The 25,863-nt window shown below is 40.9% G+C and overlaps 1 protein-coding gene across 2 annotated transcripts in view; it reads right to left on the bottom strand.

Annotated features, from left to right (window-relative positions):
- RARB (retinoic acid receptor beta) overlaps nucleotides 1-25,863 on the bottom strand; it is a 185,966-nt gene that overhangs the window by 53,017 nt on the left and 107,086 nt on the right. For both annotated transcript variants that reach the window (XM_065753487.1, XM_065753488.1), the window contains exon 2: nucleotides 12,616-12,764. In XM_065753487.1, coding sequence (XP_065609559.1) covers nucleotides 12,616-12,764 — 149 coding nt within the window. The remainder of the gene's footprint in view (nucleotides 1-12,615; nucleotides 12,765-25,863) is intronic.

Below are 25,863 nucleotides of genomic sequence, written 5' to 3' on the forward strand. Positions count from 1 at the left end.
TTCCAGACTTTACCAAGAAGGTTTGAAGCATTCCTGCTCATACTTGGCACTGCAGTTATTTATAGACATAGGGACTTTCACTAATTGACAGTCAGAAAGAGAAAAAAAAAAAACCTCTGCCCTTCTATACTGCCTGAAATCATAGAATCATCATAGAACCATTGAGTGGCTTGGGTTGAAAGATCATCCAGTCCCATCCCCCCTGCTATGTGCAGGGGTGCCATCTACCAGATCAGGCTGCCCAGAGCCACATCCAATCTGGCCCTGAACACCTCCAGGGATGGGGCACCCACAGCTTTTCTGGGCAATCTGTGCCTCAACATCTTCTGAGTGAAAAAAAATCCCCCTAACATCTAATCAAAATCTTTCTAGTTGGAAACCATTCCCCCTTGTGCTATCCTACATCAGACCATGTAAAAAGTCACTCTCCCTATTGTTTCTAAGTCTTGTTTGAGTATTGAAAAGACTCTCCTTGTTGTCTTCTCTTCTCCAGACTGAACAAGACCAGCTTCTTCAGCTGTTCTTCGTAAGAGAGGTGCTCCAGTCCCATGATCAACTGCATGACACTTCCCTGGACCCGCCCCAAAGCTCCATGTGTTTCCTGTACTCGGGGTCCTAGACCTGAATGCAGTACTCCAGGTGGGGACTTAAAAGAGCAGAGCAGAGAGGGACGAAAAATCACCTCTTCTCTCCCTGCCGGTCACCCCTCTTTTGATGCAGCCCAGGATACTGCTGGCCTTTGGGGCTGCAAGTGCGATAACCCAGCTGAAGCTGAATTCAGTGCCCCAGTATGAGTTTGTCTCCTGGGCCATGTGCACCTCCCTGGCTGTACCTGCTGCAGGCTGCCTGCTGGTGAGGAGCTGGATGCACCATGAGGCTTGCCCCTGTCCTTTGCACCCAGCAGGTTTCTATCAGCTTTGTCCTGAGAGGAGTTTTAATGAGTTTCCAGGGAAGGATGAAATGACATGAAAACAAACCAAAAACATCCAGAAGAAATGGCACAGATGTAAATATGCCAAAGTGAAGCAGATGTCTTGAAAATTATGCTTCTTGGTAAATTTTCCGTGCATCCATCTGAATGGCTCACCAGCACACGGTCATTATCTTCTCACCATTTCTTTTATGAGCAGTGTTGACAACTGATCTCTAAACAAACACACTGCATGAAATCCCCTGAAACCTGGCAAGCAGTATCTTGTCCTTGCTGCTTCACCCACATTTGGCAACAAACTCTGCTAATGCAGAATGGCCCTCTAAAACTTTGTAAAATGCAGAGTTTAGCAAAACTCAGCTGCCTGGAGACCAGCAAGTAGAGTTCAAGTAAACACCCAGAAATATTTAAGTCTGGCTCTCTGGTACTGGCAGTAGTGAAGGAAAATTACCTTTCCACACGACAGCTGAAACTCATTACTGAAGGCGACAGCAGAGAGATGAGTTGGAGCTGGAACAGCCTGGCAAAGCCACCATGTCTAAGGGCAACACGGGGCATATGCCTCTGCTGCTCCTGATGTGCTCAGAGTAGGCACGTGCCCCGCAGAGCAGCTGTCATTGGTTTCTTTACTACACTGAGCAGAAAATGGGAGTCAGCCGGTCACTGGGAGCACAGCCTGCACTGCCGGTGCTGGATGGCAGCATCCAAGCTAGTGTTGACAAAAATGGAAAAAGAGGCTGAGAAAGGTGGATGAATTCCACTCTGTGCAAGTGCGAGGCAGAGGCAACAACTGGAGAGCTCATCCACACAGTGGGGATGAGGAGTCACATACTAACCAGAGTCAGGCATCATGTTGTACAAAAGATGGCAGAAATGATGCTGAGATGCTGACAAAGGAGGGTGCACACCACCACTGCTGTTCGTTCAGGGACACGGGGAAGTGAGAGCGTGTCCTGGCTGGCAGCTCGGAGTGCTCTGACAACGAGAAAACACGACCTTTTGGAGGCAAGCAAATGGACTGGGGCTGATTAATCCAACACAGGAAAATCTTAGCAAGATCTTTTCCTGTTTTCTCCCTCCCTTGCCAGACTGAAACAGAGAGCTTCTATAATCACAAGACGATCATTCTTTCATTTTACAAAAATCACATGGAATCGAGCAAGATAAAAAGCCTTTTTAGTTAGCTCATCCATGTGGCTTCTGGGTGCTGCACTTGCATCTCTCCTGTTCACCTCATGCTCTCTCCCGTGCCATAAAAATTATACTCAGTTTCCTTCATTTTTCTTTTCTGAAAGCACATGCCACAGTTGCCGTGTGTCACCAAGGATAAACTGTAAGACCATAAGTGCTGGGCTGCAGTTTATCCTGAAATATTCTACTTACAAGTTCCTCAACATGGAGCATGGCCACTCTTTTGTACCAGCAGAAAGCGCGAGGGTCACAGAATGCTCTGAAGAGAGGTCCTCACCATTTGCACACATTTATCATACATGCATAGAGCATCACATAAAGCCAAGTACCCTGGAGATGGGAGAACCCTCTCCTTTACTGGGAAGACTCATCCTGAGAGCAAACAATCAGGGCAGTCACAGGAGGAGCAAACAGCACAGTGTTATACCAGAGTAACACACCTCCCATTTACCTGGTAAATGGATGGAGGGACAAGGAACTGGTCACAGCTACTAATGAGTCCCATCCAATCATCACTTCTAATGGAAATCATAAGCAGGAGTAAACTTCCTCCATAAGCACTCCGCCAGCCCCACTGCAGCCCATGGCAGGCAGCCTGCTGGGCCTGGCTCGTCCCTGGGGCTGGAAGACAGCAGCAGTCCCAAGTGCTGGCTGCAGTTACAGCCCCTCAAACCCGTGGCTCTTGGCACTGTTCTAGCCTGCCATCTCACCTAGCAGTTTATGTATCCGTTATTCTAGACGGGGGATCCAGAGTCAATATACCTTTTCCCCTTTAAACGTAGGTATTATGATACAATTTTTATTGCATCGTAACTTTTCCCACTAAAATATATTAAATGTGAAATTTTAAGCATGGTCATGTGAAATCATAAGGGACTTTATAGGCAAAAACCTGTTCCTACTTCTCAGCTGTCTACTGAGCTGTCAAAACTGCAACTGCTATGTATTATTGAAGGAAAGAAGGGTTTATGAGTAGGGATCATGAATATTTGGCAGAGCAGCTGCAGTAATATATGAATTAAACATTTACTGTATCAATATACCCAGTTACAGAATTGGATGTGTGACTTCTTTAACACTGCAAGAAGTTTTTTTTTCCGTGGTGTACTGGGCTGCATCTCAGATGTCACATTGACAGGTGACTCCCGTGTATGGAAAGTCCATCTGAAATGACCAGAGTAACATAAAATGTGAAGGACATAATGCCTGTGTATGTAGTTTACGCTGAACTCAAGAAACAAAGCATCCATACTTAAAGATTAGCCAAATGCAGATCCAGAGAAGGAAAGAAAGCCACATGGGTGTCATCTTAAGCTTCATCAGCTTCTGATAATTGAAAAATCTGAACACTTTTTTTTTTGTATGCAACAGCCAACTTAAAGGACTCATAAGGCTTCCTTTACTGTAAACCTTGGGAAACCACATCCCGTTGGCTTTCCCGGGACAGAACAAGACTGCAATTTCACAAAACTCTGCAAGGCTGAACAGCTCTGGGATCCATGCTGAAAATTCAACTGCACTCCATTTCCAGTAGAAGCCAAAGAAAATACCCCTTTAGGAAATTTCCTCAAAGAAGCACTTCATTCAGGATTAGAAAGACCCTCTGTTTCCATTAGCAGGTCAGTCAGTAAGCGCAGAGAGCAATGGAAGGTCACTTTCTGAGGTCAGCCAGAGCACTGCTGCAAACTGGGAACCTGACTGCCCATGGACAGGGTGATGCTTTACAGTAACCAGAAAATACAGATAGGCATATCTCCCAAAATAAACCCAGTAAGGAGCAAACTAAGAGCATCTGGATGAATATTTAACACGTAAGTAAACAGAATTAGATAACAAATAATCCCATTCCGTACACTTACAAAACCCATTCCTTTTGGATTTAATTCTCTTTCTAAGACATGCCAATCACAAAATCTGTTAAGTATACTCGGTAAGAAAAATGTAAACAGCAGTTTAAAAAGTTGCTTAAAGCAAGCAGAACAGTGACCCCAGCCACCTCACCAGTACTGAAGTCAACACTCAGCCAGAGCCAAACTCAGCAAACTATTCTAATCTCCCCACTTATTCCAGAGAAAACACTGGAAAGCAGTGAACTTTACTGTGGGATCCAGCAAGCTACTAAAACTGAATTCAACAGATTGATTGCTTGTATATCCTTCTCTATCAATGTCTCATTATGCAGTTTCATTTTTGAAAGTTCCAAATTAAAAAGTGAAATCTAGTTCACTGTAATTTTACAAGTCTGTGCCTGCTGCTCAGTAAGCATAAATAAATAATGTGTCGCACTGTAAAAACCAAAAGGCTGTTGCTGTTAATAGAAAATCTCAAAATATTTCATTTTTGGGATGCTTGCTCAGATACACATATTCCCTTATCAGCTGTATTACCTCTGCAAATAATACTTTTAAAGAGAATAATATAAAATGTTGTATTACATATGGGGAAAAACTGATTTTTTTCCATACTGCAACAAATTTCTGCATGTGCACAGGACAGCCTGCACTCCACATCTATAATTAAAGGCCACATGTTTTCTTAAACTAAAGGAGAGTTATGAAACAGATTAAGATGGTGAGAACAAACACATTTTTTCCACCTCTCTGGTGAAGAAAAATGCGAAAGTAAAATCCATCAGAATCTACTTACAGAAGAAAAAAACCAACAAAACACTCTGTATTGGTTGCATAAAAATTGCCGGACTTCTCAGAAAGAAAGATGTCACAGCAGACCAAATCACAGCCCACCTGCTCCTGACACCTCCTGTCAATATGTCCTGATGTGATTTGCATAGACACTGCTTTCACACCTACATCCAATTTATTTAATTCTGTTAAAGTTGTTGCAAGCCATGTGCAGGCTACCAGTCTGGTGTGAACCTCAGCTCTCAGCCATATCCTAGTAAGCCAAAGAGCCACTGGCAGTGAAAGATGGACAGAAACGTGACAAACACACACGGGGTTTCAGTACCTTCCTCAGTACAAGAAGCAGCTGTGATTCAATCACAATAAAAGGCATATATGCATGCAAATTTGGAATTTCTCCTTTTTATGGTATGGATTCTTGGGTATAGAAAGGAACAGACAGTGATAGGAGAGTGAGATTTCACAGCTTGGGTTTAATAATAGTAACAATTCGTAGTTGTTATAGACTGAACAAAGACCTTAAGAAAAGATTTGCCAAGGTCAGCAAGCATTAAGGGTACATCTCTATTAGGGAATACTCCTGGGGACAGTCACGGATGAATGACAACAGTCCTCACCCATATCAGCTAACTATTTTGGCTTCTACAACTACCCAGACCTGATACTGGAGATGGCCACAGAATGGCTTGCCAAGTCATAACCAGCAGGAGTGCTGGTTGGCACAGCCAAAGTCCTTCGGGGTATGCAGCACTGCAAAGCAATGCTCCAGACTGTGTCTGGAGCCATTTAATTTACCACAGTTTGAAGAGTCAGATGTTGTTCTCCTTTTATTGACTTCATTGACTAGGACAGGAATTTTGCATGGAAAGAGTGCAAGATGTAGTCCAAATGATTACGTGTCGCTATGTGACAGCTTATGCAAAATAGAGAGTAGCTTCCAATTCCTGTTTCCACAGGACATTAGCCTTCAAGCTTGCAAATAACTGGAACAGCATGGTTAACACAGTTATAAACTAATTTGGGATAATCTCTGCACTTTTATAGCATCAGCATCACTGCCAGAAACAAATTAAAATAATTAGTAAGAACAACTATATTCTCACAGCTTAACATGAACCCCTGGTCTGTGACTGAGGATAACTGGTACCCAGTGCAGCAAAGCGGTAGAGGTATAATCCATGACTTGAGCCCAAAGCACTGGAAATCAAATATGACATTCAGATACTCAATTCCACTTTCATTTTTTGTCATCTGTCATGGTTGGCAATTAATTTTTTTCTTCCTATTGTGTCATTCACACAAACCAGAAAGGGACTTTAAAATATACGGTAGCACAAAATCTTTGTTCCTGAGCCTGTCCTTTTTATCGTGTCTGCTAGCTCTCAGTGGACCTCCAGTAACCTTGTTTCCTCATTGTTAAAAAGCATGACATGAATTCAGGATTTCGTGCAAGTTTTATATTCCAAACAGTGAGAAAAAATTAAATAAGAACTTACTGAAAAACAGCTATCTGATTTTCTGTACTTGGGGATATGGTTCAGTGGGCACAGTGGTGCTAGGTCCAAGGTTGGACTAGATAGTCTCAGTGGTCTTTTCTACTCTTTGTGATTTTATGATTCTATGGTTTTCAAAGGATATCCATCTTTTCCTTATTTTTGTTTTTAATACATGCATGAAAAACTTAAATCTCAAGTAGTTACAGCATTTAAAACAATCAGGTCTCCTCTGATCATATGAAATACATAAAAACTCCAGCTTTGTAGTACTGCATTTATATTGCTTGCAACTTGTTTGGCATCTTCCTGCATATGGTCCAGCTTCTTGCAAATGGCACTGCTTTCTGCAAACAAATAGCTTTGAACATTGCTATGCTGCAAAGTTTAAGATCAGTTGGTGATAACAGTATGCAGAAATACATCTCAAAATACATTTTTCATCTTCAGAAAAATGATAGTTGATACAGCTAAAACTAGGAGCAATTTGCCATGATTTGAGGAATTTTTCATAGCTGTGCATGAGTGACAGCATGCATCTCTACTGCCTGCACTGTCACTTACTAATGCAGCTTAAATGGAGACGAATACAGCTTGATCATTCAAGCTGATCTATATTTTTCTTTGAACTGATAGAAGCTTTTACAATGGCATTACTGCAAACAATATTACTTCTTTCCCTGATACAAATCATACGCTTTCTGTAATCAAATACTGAAGGCTTAGAAAAAAAGCATTTTCAACTTTACATTTCTTACTTTTTCTTTCATTTGTAGGTGATTATAACATGCCAGAAGAAAAAAATAACCAAGCAAATTACAGAATATTGGCAAACTCATTTTAAGGTGTTTCCTTTTATTTTTAGTGCTAGGTAACTCAGAAAATTCAGTGTCTGGATCCTTAATTTCCAGTAAAAGGGCATAAATAAAAACATAATTGTAATTACATTATAGCTGGAAGCTAACATGTGCAAAAGTGTGGATATCAAAAAGAAATGCTGCTTAAGATCCCTCTGCAGTACCAGAACTGCCTTAAAAATGCACATCTGTCCTCATATGATGTAATAGGCATTATTAAAAGAAAAAGGCATCTGTCCTGAAGGATACTGTTCCATAAAAGAACACTGATACAACAGTCCCTAAAATATTTTAGGCCACTCATCAACATTTCCTGCGTACTAAAGCGTATCAACTCTAAATAAATCAAATAAAAACCTTTTCCACTTTTAGTCTGTAGAATTTTGTAAATCAGTTGTTGACCCGCAATGACCATAGATACGTGGACTGCAGCAGGGAAACCCCAACACTCTGTGAGTCCAGAGGGACAAAACCACGGAGGACATCCTGGAGATTATTAACACAGCTCATTAACTGGGTACCTAATCAAATGGCTCATGGAGACAGGCTGCTCTGGTGCAGATCTAGTTGAGATGCTCTGAAAGATTCAGCAGAGGAAGTTCCCTCTTTTCACCGATTACTGACAGGAGAGGCTAAGCCTTCCAAGTTAGGTAACTGATTTTGGTCCCCCAGTTGAGTTATAGTGCTACCTGCCCTTTTAATTTAATGATCCCACGTTAGGGGCATTTTCTTATGAGAACTCCGATGTTATTCTTCTACGATAAATGACCTATGATGGAAAGCTCAGAATGGAATTAGATTTCTCTACATTTTTGTCTATTAGCATCAGCGATGGGCAGAGAGGCACCTTGATCACTGAGGCAATACTGACGGACCATAAAACCTACTCTCTTGTGTGTTGCACTGTTTTCTCTTCAGAACTCCCCTGGACATCTTTGCTGCCCATTGAATTCAAACCCGGCAGGGCTGCCAGCAGAGGAATGCTGTCTTTTAAATGCCCAGAACAAGGGACAAGGCTTTAGGAGGCAGCTGAATTTGCCAGAACACCAGCTTCTCCTCATTGCCCACACAATGATGGCATTGTTTGAGAAACCAGCCCACCACACTCAATCTCCCTTTTTGCAAACCCAGCTACAATGACGAGTAAAGTAAGTCCAAAGAGTTGAGCATTCAGTGGCAGCCCTACAACCACTTGTACCAGCTGGATAAATCCAAGCTGCTCATTCTGTATGGAATTTGTTTGCATGCAAGCTAGCAACACCCAGAGACCAGGAAAAAAAATTTTTTTTAGAAGTCTTCAACTGAGGTCATAAAGCACACAAATTCCAAAACCCGCCTCTGAAATGCCACACAGTTTACTAAATGGAAAAGCTGTACATAAGTTTAATATTGCAAATGTGTTGTATTTTACACATAAAAAGAAGGGTTGGCACTGGAATTATTACAGAGCACAAGAGCACTGTGAAGGTTGGCTTGGTTTTGAGATTTTAATATATGCAAAGACACTAACAGGCTACCATGCACATCAGTCTTTTACAACACGCAGAAATAAACAAAACCAAGATTCTTACTTCACTTTTAAATTGGTAAAAATAAAAATAAATTATCCTGACTGTTGACTATGACTGATCAAACTCAAAAAAACTCCTGGATACCAAATTTCTGCACGTGTCCAATTTCAAATTTGAAAGGCAAGAAGTCAGGTACTCTAAATATTTTTCTAAAGCTATAATCACAAAATTTCCAGCACAAACATATTAAAATTAGGAAATGAAATCACTTTATTTAGACAGCTCCTAAACTTCCACTGTGGTTCATAAGTGCATACTATGAAATACACCAACAATCCTCAAAAAAATATGATATCTAAATAAGCTATAGAACATTTTTTCTAGTGAGGGACAGTACTGCGGACAATGGCCATGAGTAAGATAGAAGGATCACCTTAAAAAGTGGGGTTTAAAATGCATAAAAAGTGAAAGCATTTGTCAAAGGAGGTTGGGAGACTGTCCCAAGGTTGCTAAAACAATGAGGTCCAAAGATGAAAGTATGGAGAAAAAGGGCAAGAAAGGAATGGAGAAGGGACCAAGCTGAAATCTAAAAACCACATAAAACACAGCAAGAGTTTGAGAATGAAGGCAGATGAGTGTAGATCCTGGGACAAACAGGACAACGTGTCTTGTGAGACATAGCATGGATCAGCAATGATGCCATGGCATGATGTCTGAAAAACAGTGAGATGGAAAGTTCTGCCTTCAGGAAATCTTCATCCACAGTAGCAGTCAGCCAAGTAAGAGGCACACAAGGTACAGACACTAGGGGAAGAAGTTAGAGCTGGGGGTAGCTTTGGAAATCATCCATGTGCAGGTGACAACTATTAAAGTTTCCAGTGCAATGGTTCCCTGGTTCCCCAATGGAGCATGTCAGTGTCATAATGACCAGTCACTGCTCTCCGAAGGCTCATGGCTAGGAGGGTCTCCATTAAGTGCACACCCTTCATTAGCAGAATACTGCTTTTGGCTCACAGAGCATTGGGCTACTATAAAATAGTTCAGTAGCTGATGCTTTTGGGACAGAAAACTAAATAATTGAACCTTAGGGAACAGCATCAGCAATTGGATAAAGGAGTCATTTAAGGGGGCATTAAGTAAACAGTAAACGAAGTAAGAGGAACTGTTAAGAGCCCTGAAAGCCAAGAAAATGAAAGGCTGCTGACCCAAAGGCAATAATAAACCCAAAATCTCAAGGACTGAAGGCTGTCCCTTTGCACTAGGAGATGCTAATGATCACCCTGACGGCAGTTTCACAGCAACTCAGAGCAGAAAGACAAAAGAGAGTGGACAGAAAACCAGAAGAAAACTAAGGGAGAACTATCACAGAACAACAAAAAGAATAGGGCCTTAATTAGGGAGAGAAATATGGTATGAGGAGAGTTTTCTATCTGTGTTTCCCAGGAGAAACAAGACTGCCAGGAATATGAAGGGAAAGGTAAATGAGTCAGAAAAGAAAAGGGAAAGGGCTTGAGAAAGGGATCTTCTCTCTCAAAGAAGAGGGACGACCAATGCAAGAGGAAAAAAGGAATGAAGGTAAGGTCCAGTACATCAGGTGCAGAAAGAAATGTAACCCCGCCATCAGTAAGTGAGATTACATCTCCCTATCCCAACGTATTTTGAAATGTTGGTCAACTGCAGTGAAATTGCAAATATTGTAAATATTTGCCAGAAAATAAAGTTATTCTGAAATTGCATGGAAATATGTGTTCAGGGAAAGGAAAATTAAATATATGTGTTTGTTAATGAGAAGAAACGCTATAACATGAATACTTAATACCATTTCCTGACTTATCAGAGAGTCAGCATGAAACTGCAACACTGTACTGAGCAGAAGCCTTCAGTGAAACTTACACTTTTCAAAACCACGGTTAACCAACTGAAAAACAGATCCACAGAAAATGAGACTTCCCTGATAGCAGTGGTCAATTATGAGTGCTTTTTTAAACTCACAAAGTAACTGGCTAGATTTTGCACAAGGGCAAAGAGAAGTGCTGAGATAGAACTGAAAGTTGGAAGGGAGGGTGAAGTAGAGACTTGAGTAGAGGTGGGAGAGGAGGAGAGGTGGTTAGAAAGCTTCAAGGTGGCAACTCTGAACAGTGAACACAGCGAACATGGCTGGCTCATCATGTTATCTGCCAGCTCCTGGCACTCACTAAGGAAAGGCATTCAATCAGTGGCATATACTTTTTAAGTCCTAGTCAAACATGTTGAAGAGCTAGCGTCAGCTAATCTAAATATTACCTGTCTTAAGCACTCACATTATTTATTTGGAATCCTGTTTTTTCCATACACTTGCAGGTCTTACATGCAATTCATCTCTAAAAAGAAATAACTGAACAAAACAGCAGCTACTGCAAAGTGCTGAAGTGTCCCATTCTACAAATTACCAGTAAGTGAGCACAATTTTGTTGTTGTTGAATAGCAGTGAATAACAGCTGCCACCTTACAAGACGGATCTCTTCACATATTTTGACAAGTGTGGTCTTAATTATTTACGAAAATGCTTTGCAGTATGCCAATAAAAGCCCCGACACATATCTTAGCATATTTTTCAAAAATAATGAAGTCTTAGGAACATGTGACCTTTCTGCCACAGTCTGCAATTATGTCTGTGCTTACAGTAAGTGTGTAGGCGAGCAAATGACACCACCATTTGTGAGTTAGCATCATGTATGAGAGTCCCCCTTAAATGAAATCAGCTGGAGCATATTCTTACCATATCTTTTCTTAACAGGCACTTAAAATTCAATAGTTCTGTGGCATTTTACATCTTTTACAGAAGATACAAACAGTATCCAAGGAAAACCTCAATACCAAAAAGAGATTCTAAAGCAGAGATGAGTTTCAGTAGTTACTTTCATTATATCAGTGTCTGAGGTTATAAAACGGGGGAAACCAGACTCTCATCCTATAGTTTTCTGCCTAAAGACACAAACCCAGAACTATAATATATTTAATGTCACTACAAAACGCCAGTGGCATGGAAGTTGTTGCAGGATGAAAGGATAAAGTAAAAATGCCTAACTCTACAGTATCTGAAATATATTATTATTTTTGACACAATTAAACCTGCAAAATATATTTTATTGATTTATTCTAGTAACTTTATTAATACATATGTAGCAGCTGTCACATTTTCATTAGGCCTTAGGATCTTCACTGCAGTAATCACTAGGCAACTATTCTAATTTGAAGGATTAAAAGTACAGATATTTTGTCTAGCTCTTAGAAAAAAACACTGTATCAGGGTACCATAACTAATAAAGACAACCATGAGACCATCTGTCACCTATCTTTTTTTATCACTTTTTGCACTACATTTTTCCTTGCACACATGCTGTTCACTTAATTACTGCCATACACACATGGTTTAGTTGATAGTGCTTCTCTGATACGTATCTCATCTTTAAATTCATCCTGTACTTCAGAACTGCATATCATATTACTGGATCCTACGGACTATTCATTCATACTCTGACAATCATGGCACTCAAAAGTAGTTAGCAGATGTGCCAGCGCTGCCAGATTAAATTTTGTGAATGCCATTCTGCTAATCTTCAATCTCTCAATTTGATTTGAAATTAGTTAGACTATGCCAAAAATTTCCAGATAATCAGGCTCCTCTCCCATAGGAAAGGCAAGGCTCAGAGCAGACAACAACCATATGAGTTCTCAAGGTACACTTATAAATGAATAAAGAGCAGCCTTAAAGCATTATCACTTTTTATTTGATTAGCTCTCCACATTCTGATGTTAGTCAATGCTTATGGAAGTCCCTGAAAGGCATACTTTGGCAGGAGTTACGGAGGAAAAGAACTCCAGGAGTGATGGTCATTTATTTGGCTTTATTCATGTCTCACAATTAATTCACACAAGAAAATTATTGCCTAGCCCCTCTCAAAACCAAAATGCATTACTTTAAAAAGAAAGGGAGACAGTGACACTCACCTTACATCCCTCACAAGCACTGACACCATAGTGATATCCAGATGATTTGTCTTGACAGACAAAACAGGGCTTGTAAACACGCGGGGGTGGAAGTGGTGAAGGAGGGCTCGGAACAAGTTCTTCAGAACTGGTGCTCTGCGTTTCAACTGCTAAAAAGAAAAAAGGAATATAAACGAATGATTCATGAATGAATTTCAAATCATCAGTCACCTGCTGTACTAAAACTATTAAACCGTCCCATACCTATTTTTGTTGAATAAAAAACTAGAAACTCAAGAAGTCAAGCAGTGACTGAACCATATGCTGTACACAAAACAATATATTTTAAACTATTTGGGATGTAAAGTGTCATGATCCAGCTCCTAAACACCAAAAAAGCTTTATCTCACTTTAGATATACAGCTTAATTATCTTACAAGGCCCCAGAAATGGGACAGTCTTGCGCTCACATTCTGTCTTCAGCTCACTGAATTACATGGGATCCATGTGTGTACACTGGACATCAACCTTTAACGCAAAACCGAGGCACGCGTGCTCTCAATCCACCACCAGTCTTGGAAGAGCTCTTATTATCTTCTGCCATTGTGTACAAAAGGTAACATTTTCCATGTGCAATTCCACCACAAAGATATGAAAATGGATCAGGACATATGTAAAGAGGTGAATGAATTGTTGTTCATCAGTAAAACTAGCAAAATCTGGTAACACTTCCTTATCAACTACAATTTGTAACATCAGGAAGCCTCGCTGAGAAAAAGCTATTAGATATTATGACCCCATGTCCTTTATTGCCTTAATATTTCTGGATGGCCATTTGTTTTGAACTTGCTAGAGAGCCAGTCATCCTTTTCAGTGAGAGGACATGAAAGCTCGACGATGTGAGATAAGAAACGTGAGCTAGATCTTTTCAAAACATCTGCATTAGTTTTCTGTGATATGCTGTCATCGTTCCTCACATTTATTGTAGATGTGCAATACATTTTCATGTTTCACCTAGCTGTTCTGCTGCTTTTCAGATAAATCCCTCCAACTTTTCAACAGATACACAGAAATGACAGAATCTGTGAACTCAGATCTATCCAGAAATATGAGGCACTATCTGCACAGCTAAATCTCCAGAGTACTAACAGCAGGCCCTAAAGTATATTACTCAATGGAAAATCTGAGACAAGATTTACTGTACATGATATTTTTCAGATTACTGAGATGATACATTTGTATTAAACCCATGATTCATTGTCAACCCGTGTTCTTCAAAATTCACAGAGAGGATTGCAGCACATGATACGACTTCCGATTACTCGTTAGGGAAGAGACCGTTTCTGCCATTTTCACTTGGGTTAAACTACCATCAACTTCAAGGACACATTTTTTAGAAGACAATAAAGGCTGGAGTGAAGCGTTAAGGGCACCAATTCTGAGCACAGAAATATCTTCAGGACCTATTTATTTATATATGTAACAACAGGAAGGTTTGTTTGGAAAAACAGAAAAGTAAAATAACATGTGGCTCAATAAATCATGACGTGAAAACAATGTCCAGAACTATACTTAACTGTTTCAGCATTAAATATGCTGAACTTTGACAAATCAAATATCTACTGCTTCCTACTGGCCTAAGAAAACTTTAATGAGCTTTTTTGTTAATGAAAAAAGAAGTGAGAACGATCATTTCTTCTCAATAGTAATTTTTGGTATTTAAGAGAGACACGGAGTGCTCTGTTATTGATTTCCGCACAGTCATCCTGCTTAAATCAATAATCTATTAGTACTTCTAAATTAAAGTTAGATTCATCAAATGCCCTTGAGAGTCCTCAAACATTCTGCGTCTTATTTCACGCTAGCACAAGTATTATAGTGGTTTCCAATCAGTCTCGGAATGATAAAATTTTAGTTTAAAACTCTAATATCAGCAGACAATGTGTTTCATATTAGCTCATTCAATTCTCCCAGTCAGCCTGAAAGGCAGTTTTTAGGCTTCCCTTGGGAAAACAAGGTTGTGTCATTCAATAAAACAACCACACTCCCGCAATCCTTCTGTGATTTTGGTTTGTGAAAAGCAGTCTGTGAGGAATAACGCCAATACACTTCTGTTTTTTCGACACTCTCACTGTAAACAAGCCCCAGTATCTAATAGTGATGTTCAATGATGTACAGTGAAGGACTGTTAGGCACTGGCCAAGCACAAGGAACGTGGGATGCTCAGAAGAGATTAAGCAACTAGTTCAGTTTGTAAAGAAAGAAAAAGTAGCCAACAACTGAAGATCTGAATGCGCCACTGCAGATCGGTTGTTTTGGTTTTTTTTTCAGGAAAATTTGAAAAGATTGTGAAAAGAGAGTGAGAAATCCAGAAAGAAACAGACAACAGTCCCCAAAACACTCAGATATGTACGCTACTGGAAAATCTGAACCTAATCCATACAATACTTGTGTCAGATGAACAATTGCCTTGATTGTTTGGCTACGTTTGATCCTAGGTGAGATGTATGAGCTTTCTGGAGCAGGCTCCAACTCTGGTTACACAAACTCTAGTTGGCTTCTGACTCGCTCTTCCTCCTTGGAGCTTGCCTTTTCACCTCTGCATTTGAAAATATATGTACTGCCAGTGTGGAAATGCAGAAATCAGGTGTGGAAGTCTGCAGCAATTGAGGCTCAGTGGGGTTTGCGCACCACTGTGTCACATGGATGGCTACTGGAACAACAGCAGCATTACTTGTTTGCCATCTATTCACGTCTGCACATGCAAGCTAAAAGACACACCAAAAAAAGAAGTGGAGAAAGGGACACAGATGATATTTTCCAAGAAGCCAGAGTTTAGAAACTTTTCAAGAAGTCTTAAAATTTTAAGAACAATTCAGCCAAAGCAACTTCTTCTGATGCCATGCTGCCTCATCCCCTGGGCTGTGACACCGCTCACCTGAGAAAACAGAGCCTGAGCACAGCACAGAGCACCTGAATGCTGCCCGAGCACAGAGGGGCTGGCAAACAATAGGTCACTTCACCATTCCTAAGATGCCTGAAATATTTCTAAAGGTTAGATAAAGTAGCAGATAAGATCTTGAAAAGCACAGCGTGCTTTGTGAGAGCTAATTTACTGCCAGCTAAACCATGTTGACAGATAGAGGTATTTCACTTTGTGACCAAGTAGAAGCAGGCATTATGAAATGCCTTTCGTTTCACCAGGAACCTCGATTATTAAGCTAGTATGTTAACGCACACTTTGGACAGTTGAGTCTTAAAAGAATAAGAAGTTGTAAAGCAAATGGCATTTCCTGGATAGCCTCAAGGGAATTGCGAATACTGAGCTCAGGGTCCCTGGTGGGAAGCAGCAATTTCAGCTAATTAGGGTGAATAGCAAAGTGTTGCATTTGGTCAAAACATTCTGTTAACCCTCATTTTTGTTGGCACCAACAAGAGTCTGGATTTTTTGCCTTTTTTTTTTTTTTATGAATTCTCTGCAGGAGTGCAAGGCACACAGCTCACATACATTAGGCAGAAAGTCAAAGGAAACGCCAAAGTTCAACTAAAGTACAAGTAATTAGAACCAGATTCTCTGCTGCTTGTATGTGTGCATTTGATTGTAGAAGTTATTTATAAGCCTCCAAACATTTGAAAAAATAACTATATACTGTAGATCATTTAATTTTTATGTCTAGTCTGGAAAAAAAAAAAAAGTCTGCTTTTAATCATCTTCCAGGAAAGAGCCAGGAACTGGGAAAGTGGGTCTCAATTGTTTCAATACAAATTTCTCTCTTTCATGTGCCACATAAAACTATACTATAAAATTAAATCCAAAATATCATTGACTCAACCCCCTGCCCCATTTTTTTTTTTTTAATAAAAACCCCTTTGAATTTGTCATGCTTAAATAGTTTGCATTGTTATGAGGGTTCTTTTTTTTTTTTTTTGTTAACTCTTGTTTGGAAGACAGACAAGAGGGGAAAAAAAAAAGTGCGAGAGAAAGAAAACATTATGGTGGAGACTTGCCAGCCTTGACTTAGTAACCTGGCCATGACCCTCCAGCGAGTGTGTGTTTGACCCGGTCACACATGACTCTGGCTGCGGACTGTTGCTGGGTTATAAGTCCCAGATATTTTTACCATATATACAACAGGTGCAGATCAGAGACGACAGAGAGATGAAAAACAAAGTCTTCGCTTTGCGTGAAGACCTTGATTTTCTCTCTTTCAATGAAAAGAGCAAAAGCAAAGAACTCGGGGTACTATTTCACTTTATTGACATCTCTGTACTTGATCGCTGTTCTACATGAGAATTTACTGCGGGGAGGTCGAGTGGGCTGAGGGCAGGAAGAAAGAGGAAAAGGCTCAGGGGAAACAACATGCCAAATGTTAATCAACTTGCACTGAATTACCAAACTGTAACATCTGAACCACAATCAGAAATCTCCCCTCGTATGGCTAGCTATGCACTGAGGTTCAGGAAGGAATGTTTTTTATTAGAGTGAACACAACATACCTGGATTATAAAACATAGGCTGCCACGATAATTCCAGATTGAGATATTACTATCAGAGTTTTCAGAAGTACTTAAGAAAATGTCTTTCACATTTTAGGGTTTCTTTTTTTATTACTCATGTCTTGCTAGCTGCGCACATCTGTCTTGAAGCCATGATGTTAAATATAAGTTATTCTACTTTAATTCCTCATTACAATTTTTCTATCTTAAAATTTAATCAAGCCATAGCTCAACTCTACAGGACAGTCTAGGTCTTAAAAGAAAAAGGGTATGTTTTGGCCTTGAAAGACAAAAAACATTTGAGTCCTCAGGTTTGCTTTTGCTATGAAAAAGGGTCTTTTCCAACAGGGGCATCACAAGTCTACACTCAAGGCTTTTACTTGAGGGTGCACAATCCCAAACGATCTCTTTGTCACTTGAAGAGCACCACGTACAGTTTGGGATTCCTACAGAACAATTTCAAAAACAACCAGGCTTACAAGAAAGAGAGGTTGTGGAGATCCAAAGTCCAAGCTGCAAGTTCTTACTAATAGACAAATCGCCACAAGGTCACCCAGAAGGTGCCTCAGCTGAGGTCATTCTCAGAGCAATGCCTATGGCACAGCCCCTGCTGCCAACAGCTATCTCAGACAAGGTGCAAGCCCTGATAGAGGCAGCCCACTTGGCAGAAATCTCTAAAGCTGAAGTGCTTTTGCTGTTAGGACTTTTGACAGTAAAGCAGTGATAGGACAGCTGGCTCCTGTCCAGCCACAGCTGGGAGAAGAGTGGTCCTGCTCAACTCCATCCCCAGCCTCACAAGTACAAGGAGTCGTTCAGCACATGCTTTGATATTCTTACCCTAATAAAGTTCCAGCTACAAATTTGGCCGTACTCCACTGAAGACAAGCACACAATCGAGACAGTATTTGCTTCCCCCTACCCTTGTACAGTCTAAGTGTTCAGACTTTAGGCTGCTTTGGGCCAAGCCACTGCTTGGCCTTTCATCAACAAAATTGCCAGGTTTCCATTGCAAACGTGTAATGTCAACCAGTGGAGTAATGTAACTTAAGTCAATGGAGTCAGTAGATACTGGTCTCAGCCGTATGACAGCAGTACAGCCGACTGACGTCTTTATTCCTATCAGGTGATTAGGGCCAGGACATAAATTTCAACTTCTTACTACCTGCACAGCAGAGCTATCCAGATTTGTTTGCAGTAAGCAGCAGTGCCTACAGGTTGTTCATCCTTTTCTTCCAGTCTAATACAATTTCCGTTCCTCCAGCAGCATTCTCCCTTTTTCACTCTCTGCACAGATTCAGTATTCCCACAAACATCTTCTCTTAGTTGCCCAGTGAAAGATGGGTGTGTGTTGGCAATACCCTTTTCCGTTCCACCACAAACGGAATCCATTGAGTTACCTAACTTCACAGTGCCACATACCCTTCCAGGGGCCCCACCTGCCAGCGGCCTCCCCAAGTGACACTGCTGCACAGATCTGCCCCCTCCACCCACCCTCTGTCACACAGCAAGGCCTGCAGTGCTCCTGACCCTGCCATATTTAGCGGCACGAGACCCTGCTCTGCGCTACCTATCTAATCTACAGGCGTGGTCTCCGATGCTTCAGTACGTGAATATCCCACAAGCACTCATATGCTTATCTTCGCAACACCCAAGGGGGATAAGGAAAGGTCTATTCTTTTTCCTTCAGAGATGGGAAACAGAAGCACTGACAGCCTAACAGCTTGATTTGCCTAGGTCTTCAGTTCCTGGAAAAATGCAGGCAGTACCCAACTGGGATTTTCAACAGCAACTGAGAACCCAATTAACGGTAGCTCTCACACTGCCTTCCAAATGGAGCATTACATGTCCTATCCTAAGTTACAGATGGTATACAATACAGGGCAGGGAACTCAATTAAACCTGTGCTTAGTAGCTCTAACAGGGGACACTTCTGAGGCACTGCCCAGCTCCCAGGTCAGAGCATGCATCCTGCTCAACAGCCAGCTGCAAGATTAGGGGCCCTCTGTCCACAAGAGCTACCAGCACTGCCGGCAGGAGCTCAGGGGGGCTGGTGAAAGGCTCGGCTACACTTTGTGATTTCCATAGCCAACTGACAATCAACTTTCAGCAAAATTGCCACACCATATATTCAACCACACAGGAAAGTCCCAGCAGCAACCAGTGAGAGAATCCCAGACTGGCTGAGGTGGGCAAGGACCCGTGACAGGTCCATCTGGCCCAACCCCTGCTCAAGCAGGAATGGTCAGAGCAGGTTGTCCAAGACTACATCCAAGCAGCTTCTGATTACCTGCAAGGAGCAAACTCTACAAAATCTCTGGACAACCTGTGCCAGAGCTCAGTCATCCCTCATCAAGAGGTGTTGCACCTGCTGCATTTGTCTGTGCCCTTCATCTTCTTATTCTTGCGCACACACATGGTTGTTACTCAGCAACACCCATGCATGGGTGCTGTGTCCTCACACAAGGCAGAAACAACACTAGGAGCTGCCACAATAATCTGTACACGTGGCTCTACTGTCCAAGCCACCAGGAGAGTCATCTACCACCAAAATATGAACCTGAAGGCTGGAAGTTAAGTGTCCGTACTACATACTGAGCCCATCTGATCTGGAAATCCCCAGTATGCCCAACCATATATTTCTGAATGAAAACCTCTTCTTGAAATAGCTGCATGTTGTGCACTGAAGGTATTCTGGAGGCAAGCTGTAACTGCAAGCACCTCTAGTGCTTCAACCAGGAAAGTCAGGACTTCTGGCAACTACAAAATTACCCTGTGCACACATTAACTACAGCTAGCAGTAGAGGTTTATCCATATGTGTAGCTACAGGGACATACCTACACTTGTGCAAATGTAAGTGGAAGGTTGCCATGATTAATCGTATTAGAGGCAAGAACTGCATCTGGTTACACCAGTGCTACTCTCAGGACAAGACTTAAGGATGCTCTAGGAACTGAGAACAGGAGTGTCTTCTGCTAAATAAATGGTCGGACAGACACCAGGAGGTGTTTCTGGGAGAGCTGGGGTGAAAGCGAGTGCGCAGACAGGATGGCCAGAGGGGCTGCGGGCACGGCAGAGCTTACAGGGCAGCAGCTCATCAGTTCGCATTAGGAGCCTACCTTCAGAATGAAAAAGAAAACATGTTACACGGAGAAAAACAAATCATATGGAAAACTGAAGAAAAACATCCGAAAGATGCTAGCTCTGTGGTTTTTTCGGGTCGGTGATTTTCCGCCTGGCCACTACCATGCAGAACTCCATCAATCTAGAGTGAATTTTTCATATCACTGCAAAATTGAAAAAATAGGATCTTCTTTACCAAAGGAAGTCATGCTACCATTTGTGCAAAGTTCCATTTTCCTTTGAAAATGAGCTTTGCTTACAAGTGCGGCTCTGCTTGCTTTCCCAGTGAATTCCCAAGGTCAGATTCTCATCTGGAGCAAAGTGGCACAGGCAAAGGCAGCTGCACTGGCTTAGAAAGGATGGGGACTCGGGCTGCTTTATTTATGAAAACAGAGCCTCTTTCTGTGACCTACTGATAAAACTGTGTCACAAATTTAGCATGTTTTCCCTGCAGGACCAATAAGAAAAAGGCACACTGTGAGGGACAAAACACTTACAAATAGCCGAGATGCGATTCCTTTTTTCAGACCAGTTTTACAGTGTCATAAACACACCAACTCCAAGAAGTACCCTTCATTTGTAAACACATAAAATAGAGAAAGCTCTAATCCAGTCTCTTCAATAATAAATAAAAATTGCAAGGATAATGAAATCGTTACTGTAATCTCTATACACATCCAGATATTTTACTGTGTTACAAAGTCCCCATTTATAGTTATTAAATGCTTTACAGTACTTTGAGCACTTTTCTTTTATCTTCAGATCTTTTCAAGCATCCAAACAGAATAGTCCAGAGCATTATGCTACAAGAATGAAGGAATGATTTCATTCCAGAAAGCTGGCCTCCTATCCAAGTTGGTATTACTTTTCAGTATTACTGTGCCTGCCAAATAAATGTATTTTCTATATATTCAGCGTGTTCTTATGACACTATTTATCATGATTTTTTTGCCGTGGCTTGAATCCAGCAAGAAAATGAGTGTTTTCATATCTTTAATCATATACTACTATTATACAGTTGTTCAGTACCACATGGACAAAATGAAACTGTTGTGCTCTACTTGCAGATGCCCTAAAACTGACTTGCTACGCCGTGTTTTACACATAATTTTATTTCTCAAACTCTAGGACCATCAATTTAGGCCATTTTGATCTTTAGGTATTTTTAGATCTTGAAATGAATAGAGTGACTCAGCAAGAGACAGTTCATTGATCAAAAGTGCGTCAAGTAAGTATAGTTCGGTTACAACACTTATAATCCCAATTAATTTGTATTGCAGCCACACTGCTGGATATCACTAATTGATTTATGTACCCTCCTTTCTATTCCCATTTACAAGGGTAATTATGAACTCTATCACATATGCTTAAATGGGTTACATTAGAATAATATCTAGAAGCTGGACTGCTGAGCTTGAAGACTTTAAGAAAGGTGAATTCTTCTTTAATGGGTCTGCTATCAATCTGCTACAAACAGCCTATAACCTTTGAGGCGGAACACGGCACTAATATTTCAATTTTCATGGGCAGTTTGGGGTTGACTCCAATGATGAGCTCAAACGGTACTTTTAATTGTTTTAAAAATCACATATTACAGGCAGCAATAAACACTTACAAACTAGCATTAATACCAGTCTCTGCTCTCTGCAAAGCTCAGTTTCTATAAACACGTTAAAATGCATACATCTGTAAATAATAAGTATAAGTATGCTGAATTTAATGAATAAGGGCACTAAAAGAAATTGAACAGTAGGGGTTCAGCAATTAGAGTAACTGCCCATTTTATTAAAAATGTATTGTTTCCAGCTTTCACTTTAGAAGGCTTTTATTGCTCTGCTAATTCTGAGTTTTGATATCCTTAGAAAAGGAGGCCTACCCTTTATTTTCTTTGACAGCCTCATCACACAGTCACTCGCCCCTTTTTACAAGGCCTCAGACAATTATTAAGCTTATCTCACTGCTTGGGATCTCACTCTTGTGCCCTCGCTGCAGATTTTTTGGCATGATGACGCTCAGAGGTATGTTTCTTCTTCGAGCAGTGAATCTGCTGAACCAGCAAACCCCAAGAAGCAGCCACCCACAGCCCCTTCCCAGGGCTACAGTTTCCCAACCCTTCAGCAGAGCAGAGGGAAGAGCACGCGTCCCGCTTCCCTGCAATGCCCCTGCAAAAGCAGGGCCATTTGCTGAGGATAGCGAGGCTTGAGGCTGTGAAATGGAGCCGTTCATTTCCTCTTGCCATGGAGCAGCAGCCTCCTGCAGAGGACAAGGCAGAACAAACCAAGAAAGGCAACCTCTTTGAAAGGTAGTTCCCTAAAGCTAGGTGGTGTCCCAGGAAACACCTCCCCCACTCCTGGCATTGTTGCTGTGAGACTCTGGGGGTACCTGTACTTAGTACAGGTCTATTACGCAGATCTAGCTTTCCTCCCTACTAACTGTTAAAGACTCCATAAGACTATTTTTAACACTAGCCTAATTGCACCCACACTGCTACACTGCTACAGCTGTGGGGGTTTAATTAAAACAATACATTATTTCCACTTAGACATGACATATAACAGTAAAAAATGGCTTTTATCACTTCGGCTTATCTGCAACAAGAAGAGCAGTCAGACGAAATCTTAACCTTCCTGACATCTTCCAATGCACATACGCACACCAGAACAGGGACAAAGTTTGTCCCTCAGCATGCCACATCAGGTCAGTGCTTTACTAAAAGCAGCACACCTCAACACTTCCGATGCTGACATGAGAAATTCGAGTTCATGGAATATTTAAGAACTGAGTATCACCAGTATCTGTTGAGGGGAGAAAATGAAATACACACTTTATCAAGCTGTAATGCTCGCCTGAGCAGAATTGCAGTATTTCTCAACTGAATGCCTGCCAGACAAAAGATGATAACATAGTGGGGAAGATACTGTGAAAATCTAAGACAGCACTGGCTTTCTTCTCTTTGTAAATCAGCATCTTCGTCATTGTGTGTACATACTTTATATCTATCTCTTCAGATGTTTATAGGTGTGATTTACTTTCCCTTGGTGCAGCTAACCTGGCAAGCATCACCATGTCCCCTTCGCAGTAGGTGCCACTGAAGCTTAAAAGCTGGGAAGGGGCTTGGTGCCTCAGAGCAAAAAGTAGCAACACTGTGAGCAGATCTCTACTCTGCCTAGAAGATGAAAGATCAATAAAATAAGAAATTCACCAGAGACTGGAGCCTATATTAGAACTGTGACTGAAGAGCACATTTTCCAATATTCTCTTCGCTACCTGTGGTGGATTTTCCTATTAATCCCTTGGAGTGAGGAATGCTCATAATTTTATCTCAGTGTCATCTGTGAGTACCATTCTCACTCGGAAGAGTAAAAAATATGCACACACTGTAATGCTGACAAACAGACTTGTGCTAGAAGTGCTTGCCAGTCTCTTGGTGCTTCCTGTTCAATACCTTCAGCCCTGAGTTAGCGTTTTTTTGCCCAGCCACTCTGCCCATGATTTACTGCATTATTCCAGACTTACAAACAGGGAAGATGTCAAATGCATTTTTAACAGTATATGACATTAAGGAAATATTTCACAAGAGGTAAAACTCCAAAGAGCTGGACAGGCAACATTCAGTCCTGACCTAGTAACAAATTCAACATTTGATGTCTCGGGAAACTTAAGGCAAAGCTTACACTTTGAAAATGGGAAATTACTTTTCCCAATTGAGATTCAGTTCTAGAAGACCTTTGGCTACTGTGCTTTAATCATTTTTTAATGTCCATAATATGATTATCCAGCATTATACATATGCATATAAGTATGTTTCACAGAGTAAGCACTCTCGGGGAAAACACTTTTCTTGCCATATTTGAGAGATTTGGGCCATCGTTTTCAGTGGAAATTAAGCTTATTTGTACAAATGCTTTTCCAGTTGTCACAGTTGAGAAGATACGCTTTTTAATGCAAATTCTTTCAGTGCCATCTTCCTGAATTTGCAGGACAGTGTTAGTGTCTCAGCTGACACTGAAACGATACTGAAGCCATAGTAAAGCGTAACTGACAACATAATGAGGCTCCACAAAAAACTGAGGGTAGTACAGTGAAACTGTCTGTAGGACTACCTATTTCACCCTAAGGTCCAGAAAACCTCTAACCTGTGGCACTAGTAATTCATAATGCATGGGACAAGACAGAGCAGCCATTTTAAGGAATGACACTGCTACAGCACAGAGCTGTTAGTTGGAAACTGTTCTTTTTAATTTCATAGTAAATGTAAATGTCTGACAACTAACTGCAGCAGCACACAGTTGCCAAAAACTGTACTTTATACCTACTTAAGCTTTTCACAGAATGCGTTTGTTACGCTTTCTCTCCATTTCCCTTTCTTAGATCAGATCTTGTATAGCCTCTCACTACATACATCTCTTTGGAAATCTGGGGAAACGTTACTAGTGCTTTTTCCACACGTTAACGCACCAGGTATGTTATCCCAAGCCATTTATGAGGAGTAAACCATGAAAGCAAGAGAGAAAATTTCTCTCTGGCTAACTTACTCCGGGATCACCCAGTATGGGCAGTCCCAGTGTGTGGGCAACCTGGTGGGACAGGGGCACATTTGGGAAAACTCCCACACCTCCCAGGCAGAGGGGATACCCTGCTGTTTGATGGCGTCCCCAGCGTTTGCAAACCAGTTTGTCTGATCACTAAGTTCTATTGTTTCCTCAGATAAGCAGGGCCCCAGTGAACAATTAAAGCTTTCAATAAATAATCTGTAAGCACATTCGTTTGATTTACTGTTATTTGATACAGCAGTTAGTTTCAATGGGGCACTTACTATTGATCACGTAAAGTACTACAGACAAACATGAAACACTTCCAGAACTCCATGGATTATTACTCTTTATCTGCCACTCATCTGGCTTACTTGTAATGGTTGCAAAATTTAAAATCAATAACAACAATTAGCGTTCCGTATACTCTCAGGAATGAATCATGTCAAATATGTTTTGTTACGAAAATGAAACGTTGGAGAGCGTATAAAACACGAAAGATTCCTGCAAGTAGCAAAACTCTAAACATTTCTCCTTCTATTATAAAGTTCCCAACACGGGGAGTAAAGAAAATGTAAAAATATGTGAGTAATTTAAATGTACCTACAAGCATACATACAATTACGAAAGGACGCTGATAATATTAAAAAAAACTAAAATTGGAACAATGTAAGAATACCACTTTCAGCTAAGCTGGTGAGGAAAAGGCAACGCATTTTTCCTTAGAAGTGTCCACGGTCACTTGACCTCAAAAGGAGTTCTGGGCTGCTAATAATGGCAGGGCTTGCTCCTGCACAGGGAACTGAAGATGAATGAAACGGTCTGATTCATCCTTCTACTAGCTCTTCCTGAAGAGTCCACAACAACAACAACAAAAATAAAGCTGGAAATGGATTGTAAGCAGTTTACATAGGAAAACACCTTTTCTCTTAGCTTTAGACTCATAGAAATTTGTTGTGAATCTAATGAAATGCATGGAAATAACAGTATTTTGAGATTTCTGCTAGAGTAATAATTCTAGATAATTAAAATGCAAAGCAATAAGAGAAATGTTTTATCATTAAACTGTAACCAGAGCTCTGTGTGAAGTCATCCATTCAGAAGACTTGTTTTTCATCA

This window comes from Cyrtonyx montezumae, unplaced genomic scaffold, assembly GCF_038088225.1.
Source record: "Cyrtonyx montezumae isolate F1298 unplaced genomic scaffold, pur_monq_1.0 scaffold_8, whole genome shotgun sequence".
In the NCBI taxonomy this organism is placed as follows: domain Eukaryota; kingdom Metazoa; phylum Chordata; class Aves; order Galliformes; family Odontophoridae; genus Cyrtonyx; species Cyrtonyx montezumae.